At 54.2% G+C, this 6,576-nt stretch overlaps 1 protein-coding gene across 1 annotated transcript; it reads left to right on the top strand.

The window, feature by feature from the left end:
• The first annotated feature begins 220 nt into the window (after positions 1 to 220).
• On the top strand, positions 221 to 4,708 carry LOC120307517 (kappaPI-actitoxin-Avd3c-like). Its single transcript, XM_039342373.1, has 5 exons — positions 221 to 304; positions 716 to 871; positions 1,931 to 2,068; positions 2,169 to 2,351; positions 4,584 to 4,708. The coding sequence occupies exons 3-5, from the start codon at positions 1,954 to 1,956 to the stop codon at positions 4,598 to 4,600; spliced, it is 315 nt and encodes a 104-aa protein (XP_039198307.1). The 5' UTR covers positions 221 to 304; positions 716 to 871; positions 1,931 to 1,953; the 3' UTR covers positions 4,601 to 4,708.
• The last annotated feature ends 1,868 nt before the right edge of the window (positions 4,709 to 6,576 follow it).

Raw genomic sequence — 6,576 nt, 5'->3', positions numbered from 1 at the left:
ATGCCAGGCATTCAACCAACCGGGAAACGTTTTCAGAAAGGACTTTGTATTTCCATATTCGAGCCGGACCTTCAAGCGGGCCGGGGGCTGGTGGGGGGTGGGGGGAAGAGAGAGAGAGACCCTCGCAGCCTCGCCCCTTCTCCTTCCTCTCTTCCAGCCCCGGTCAGGCCCGGCGCCTGCCCGCCCCCCGCCGCCCTCCGGGACAAGGCTTGCCGGCCGTTCTGCGCTTCGGACCACAGCTGCCCGGGCGCCCAGAGCTGCTGCCGGACCGGCTGCGGACGGCAGGGCCACCGGCCCGTGGGAGGTAGCGCCCCCCTCCCCGCTCACCCACCCCACGCAGGGGGGGGGGCTGGGAAAGGGACCCCCGGCGCCCTCCCCCCCTTTCGCCCTTCCCCAGACCCAGACCCGGCTCCTGCGCCTCAAAGGGGTCGGCAAAGAGGGGAGGGGGTTGCTGCTGCCCTCGCCCCCCTCCGGACGCCCCCGGCCCGCGGGAACTGCCCGGGGGCCGCCCGAAATATCCAGCTGGGGGGCGGGAGGGGGGGCGGAGGGGCCGCTCCCTTACCTTCCCGCTGTGTGCTTCACCTGGCGGATGGCGGCCTGCCTCTCGAGACCCAGAAGCGGAGGCAGCGGCCCAGCCTCTCCCGGCGGGGCTCGGGCTGCGGGGGCTTCACGCCAGGCGGCGGGACCCCCTCCTCACCTTCTCCCCACCCGGCAGCCCTCCGCGGCTACTGTCCCCGACGGAGCCCCTCCGGCCGCCACCCGCTCCTCTGCCTGGCCAGCTGCCGGCGGGACTCGGACTGCGCCCTCCGCTTCCCCGGGAGGAAGTGCTGCCAGGACGGCTGCCACGAGTCCTGCGTGGCGCCCGTGGAAGGTACGATGAATCGAGGAGAGAGCTGGAACTAAGGAGGGAGAACAATGAATCGACAGAACTCCTTGCCTCCAGAAGTTGGAGGTTTTTGAGAAGAGACTGGGCAACCATTGGTCTGGAATGGGGTAGGGTCTCTTGCCTGAGCAGGGGGTTGGACTAGATGACCTCCAAGGTCCCTTCCAGCTCTGTTCTGTTCTTTTCCTATTCTATTCTTTTATTCCTACTCTATTCTATTCTATTCCATTCCATACTCTACTCTACTCTACTCTACTCTACTCTACTCTACTCTACTCTACTCTATTCTAACCCATAATTCTATTCTATTCTATTCTATTCTATTCTATTCTATTCTATTCTATTCTATTCTATTCTATCATTCTATTCTATTCTATTCTATCCTATCCTATCCTATCCTATCCTATCCTATCCTATCCTATCCTATCCTATCCTATTCTATTCTATTCTATTCTATTCTATTCTAACCCATAATTCTATTCTATTCTATTCTATTCTATTCTATCCTATCCTATCCTATCCTATTCTATTCTATTCTATTCTATTCTATTCTATTCTATTCTATTCTATTCTATTCTATTCTATTCTATTCTATCATTCTATTCTATTCTATTCTGTTCTATTCTATTCTAACCCATAATTCTATTCTATTCTATTCTATTCTATTCTATTCTATTCTATTCTATTCTAACCCATAATTCTATTCTATTCTATTCTATTCTATTCTATTCTATTCTATTCTATTCTAAACAGAGGTTGATTTTTCTCACTTTCAGGAAATTTCTCCTCCGTTATTCTATTCTAACCCCCCAAGCTCCCCCGGGGGGGGGTGGAGAGGGCCCACTAGGCCAAACGGGCAGCTGGGAGCTGCCACGTGGAGACGCCCTCTGTTCCTGCTCAGAGGCCCTGCAGCAGAGGCAGCCACATAGCTTCCATCTCCATTGAAAGCAAGAAGGGCAGCCCAATTGGGCAGCGGAGAGGGGTCGTGGGGTCATAGACCCCACCCCGGGAGGACACCCAGCCGACCCACCTTTCCTCCCTGGGCAGAGCACCCGGGCGTCTGTCCCAAGATGCCTGTCCTGCAGACCCTGGTGCCTTGCAACCACACCTGCATCGACGACCAACAGTGCCTCCCGGAAGAGAAATGCTGCTTCGACAGCTGTGGCCAAGTCTGCCTGACGCCAGGTAAGCCCCCCGCATGGCCCCCACCACCCCCGGCCCCCTTCCCTCCCCTGGGCCCAGCCGGAGCCCCTGCCCAGTGACGCCTGCCTCTCGCCCCATCCAGAGTGCCACTCGCGATGCCAGCTGCCCCCGGAGCCAGGACCCTGCCGGGAGCTGCACCCACGCTACTACTACAGCTCCAGGCACGGGCACTGCCGGTTCTTCATGTACATCGGTTGCCCAGGCAACGCCAACAACTGCAGGGGCAGAGCCGAGTGTGAGAGAGCCTGTGGCAGGAGCCGGCCAGGTGAGGGGGGAGGCTCGCGGGGCAGCATTCACGTAGACCCGGACCCCCAAAGACCCCCACCACCCTTGTGCCCAGCTCAGGAGGGGCAAGCTGGGCCCCCCAGGACACAGTCCCTGCCCAGGGATGCCCAAATCTGACCCTTGGTTTATCTTTTTTCCAAAAAGCAGGAGAATAATTTGGGGTCCCAAGAATGTCTACGGAGATTCTTAGCCATCCAGGTCCTGGTTGTCTCAAAGTTGCTTTTTTTTTTTTCCCAGAAGGCAACTGGACTTCCTTGTTTTTCCTTTGAAGACATTTCACTTCTCATCCCAGAAGCTTCTTCAGGTTCTGACCGGATGGTGGGGAAGGATTTATGCTCCTGGCAGACAGCCGGTCCTTTGCCTTCTTTTAGAGCAGTGGTTCTCCACCTGTGGGTCGGGACCCCACTTGGGGTCGAACGACCATTTCACAGGGGTCGCCAAACAACGCAGTCCGCCATTTTTTCCCCCCTTTTCCTTAGCTGTGCTATTTCCTTTTATTCTATTGGCTTTTGAAAGCCAATAGAATAGACTCTCTTGAATAGAGTCTAATTCTATTGGCTTTCAAAAGCCAATAGGAATTGTCCAGGCTGTCTCTGCCCTGCTGAGCCCGCCAAAAGTCCCATTCTGCAAACGGTGCTGCACCAGTTGAGTAGTCCTCAACTTACGACCGGCTGAATAGTCCTCGACTTACGACCGGTTGGGGGTCGCGGCATTAAAAAGGTTGAGAACCACTGTTTTAGAGAGTCCTTGAGGTCACCTGGAGGACAGAGAGGACTGCTGGTTTGAAAGAGGGGTCAAAGAGGCCGTCTATGTCAAAACGGAACTGCCCTCTCTCAACCGGGGCTGGGGGTGGGGGGACAACATCATCCATCTCCAGTCTACCACAAAGTCCTTTGAGCAGTTCCAGGAAGGCTCAACACCCATTCGCACCACTCCGGTGATCCTGAGGATGCAGGTAAACCTCTAAGTGGCCTCAAAGACTCTCCAAAAGGAGGCAAAGGACCAGCTGTCTGCAAGGAGTATAAATACTTTCCTTCCCCACCATTCGGTCAGAACCTGAGGAAGCTTCCAGGATGAGAAGCGAAATGTCTTCAAAGGAAAAAACAAGACTCCTGAGAAAGCATCTTTGGGAGAACTCAAACTATAAACACGAATGAGATCCAGGCAAGCTGTGAGGAAAGAAGAAATATTTATCCCTAAATGCAAAACCGCTGCAGAGAAATGGGGTACAGAGGCAGGTTTTTATAGGGGGGGCGTGAGTTAAGACCATTTTTCATGCTTACGACCGTTTGCTGCCTCCCCGCGGTCACATGGTCAAAATTCAGACGCTTGGCAACTGACTCGTATTTATGACGGTCGCAGCGTCCCGATTGGGTCACGTCGTCCCCTTTTGCGACCTTCTGACTAGCAAAGTCAATAGGGAAGCCAGATTCACTTAACGACCGAGTTACTCACTTACCGACTGCAGTGATTCACTTAACAACCGAGGCAAGAGAGATTGTAAAATGGGGCAAAACTCACTTAAGAAATGTCTGAATTTTTTGGGTCACTCGTGTTCGTAAACTGAGGACTAGCTGCATGGCAAGAATCTCCCCAGACTGACTGCCTCCCCTTGGGAACCGTCAGATGAGCCTCCAGGGATTCGGGGGGACAGCAGGCCTGGGAGACTTCCTGCAATGCAAGGGTCCAAACCTGACCCCCTCTTGACCCCTCCCCCCAACCTGGGCCCCCTCTTCACCCCTCCCTCCCAAGCTGGGGTCCCTCTTGACTCCTCCCCCCCAAGCTGGGCCCCCTCTTGATTCCTCCCCCCCCCAAGCTGGGGTCCCTCTTGACTCCTCCCCCCCAAGCTGGGGTCCCTCTTGACTCCTCCCCCCCAAGCTGGGGTCCCTCTTGACTCCTCCCCCCCAAGCTGGGGTCCCTCTTGACCCTCCCTCCCAAGCTGGGGTCCCTCTTGACTCCTCCCCCCCAGCTGGGCCCTCTCTTGACCCCTCCCCCCCAAGTTGGGGCCCCTAGCTGGAAATCCCACCACAGAAAAGGGAGACAGCCTCCATCCCCTCGGGGGGGGGGCAGCCAGTCGGGGGTCTGAGTCATAGGAGGAGGGCCGAAGCATAAGGGGCAGCTGCCTGAAAGGCCCCATTTTATCCCTCCTCCTCATACGAATGGGGGTGCTCGCCCCGGTTGCCCCAGTGCCTCCCTTGCCTTTCCTCCGCAGACCCCCTCTTCGACTGAGACCCCGGACTGGCTAGGATGTCTCCAGGACAGGAGGAGGACGGACACACGGCCGGCGGTGCTGCACCCCAGGCCTCAGGACTCCTTGGGAAGCAGCTGGTGTCTCCCCCTCCCCCCAATAAAGGCAATTCTTTCTCGTGGCACCCCACGGACTGGTCTGTGAATCAAAAGCTTCACTCCCTTGTGAAAAGCCCCCCTTTTGGGTTGGGGGGCAGAGCTGCAGCAGCACATAAGGCTTTGCTGGAATAGTGGCAGCCACCGTTGTGAGTCCACCCACACACAACACACACACACACACCCCGGGGAGGCCCCTGGGCAGCCCAGAGAGCAAAGATGTTAGCTATATGCTCTTATATATGAAGTAAAAAATAGGAAATAAATAATAGCAGCCTGTAATTTACAACAGATCCTTTAGTGACTGTTTGAAGTTACAATGGCGCTGGGAAAAATGACTTACGACCATTGCAGAATTCTCCGTGGGTCTCCAGTTTTTGAGGGGCTGCCCCAAAGAAAGGGGGGGTCCACCTGTTCTCCAAAGCACCAGAAGGCAGGACAAGAAGCAATGGATGGAAACTAATCAAGGAGAGCAGCAACCGGGAGTGAAGGAGAAACTTCCTGACAGTTAGAACAATTAACCAGTGGAACAGCCTGCCTCCAGAAGCAGTGAATGCTCCAACACTGGAAGTTTTTAAGAAGAGACTGGACAGCCATTTGTCGGAAATGGTATAGGGCAGGGGTAGGCAACCTTGGCTCTTTGATGACTCGTGGACTTCCACGAGTCATCAAAGAGCCAAGGTTGCCTACCCCTGGTATAGGGTTTCCTGCCTGAGCAGGGGGTTGGACTAGATGATCTCCAAGTTCCCTTCCAGTCCTAGGATTCTGTGATGGTAGGTTTCAAATTTCTTCCAAACTATGCAGACAATTCACAGTTGGAGTATCCAGAAGCTAAAACAATAAGGGGTCCTGGATGCTCTCTGAGCTTGGTGGTTTTCTTGCAGACATTTCATTATCCAACTAGGTGAGTTCATCAGAGAATCGGGCCCTGATGATGTTCCCTAGTTTGGGTCATGAAACATCTGCAAGATAACAGCGAAGCTCAAAGAGCACCCAGGACCCCACAGTTCTCCTCCTCCTCCTCCTCCTCCTCCTCCTCCCCATAAACCCCTCTCTCTTCTAGCACTGATGATGTTCCCTAGTTTGGGTCATGAAACGTCTGGATCAAAACTGCCAAGCTCAGAGACCATCAAGGACCCCACATTTCCACCTCAACCTACAACAATTCTCCTTTATAAGCTAAAACAACGGCTGGATTCCCACTGTGCAGTGAACCACAGAGCACCAACATATGTCACACTCAGCATCCCTTCCCCAGCCCGTCCCTTTCCAGATGTGCAGAGACTCCCAGGCAGCAGGTCTACTCAGGAACTCAGCTGGAGGACACCAAGTTGCAGGGGCGCCCTGGAACCGGTTGCCAAATGCTTCTGCCACAAAGGAGGAAGTAGAGGACGGAGGGCAGAGGTGTCCACAGCGAGGGGTCAACAACAACAACAACAACAACAATAATAATAATGTTGGAAGGGACCTTGGAGGTCATCTAATCCAACCCCCTGCTCAGGCATGAAACCCTATACATTTCGGACAAATGGCTGTCCGATCTCTTCTTAAAAACTTCCAGTGTTGGAGCATTCACTACTTCTGGAGGCAGGTAGTTCCACTGGTTAATTGTCCTCACTGTCAGGAAGTTTCTCCGTAGTTCTAGGTTGCTTCTCTCCTTGCTTAGTTTCCACCTGTTGCTTCTTGTCCTGCCTTTAGGCGCTTTGGAGAATAGCTTGACTCCCTCTTCTTTGGGGCAGCCCCTGAGATAGTGGAACACTGCTATCCTGTCCCCCCTCATCCTTCTCTTCATTAAACTAGACATCCCCAATTCCAGCAACCGTTCCTTATATGTTTTTAGCCTCCAGTCCCCTGATCATCTT

Source organism: Crotalus tigris, unplaced genomic scaffold, assembly GCF_016545835.1.
Source record: "Crotalus tigris isolate CLP2741 ecotype Arizona unplaced genomic scaffold, ASM1654583v1 scf7180000017791.1120302, whole genome shotgun sequence".
Taxonomy (NCBI): Eukaryota; Metazoa; Chordata; class Lepidosauria; order Squamata; family Viperidae; genus Crotalus; species Crotalus tigris.
This window is presented reverse-complemented; position numbering and strand designations above follow the sequence as displayed.

Excerpts from the sequence above, each read along its gene's own strand:
- LOC120307517 (XM_039342373.1), top strand. The coding sequence starts at position 1,954 with ATGCCTGTCCTGCAGACCCTGGTGCCTTGCAACCACACCTGCATCGAC. Across the intron at positions 2,069-2,168 it reads CCAAGTCTGCCTGACGCCAG|AGTGCCACTCGCGATGCCAG; the intron begins GTAAGCCCCCCG and ends CGCCCCATCCAG.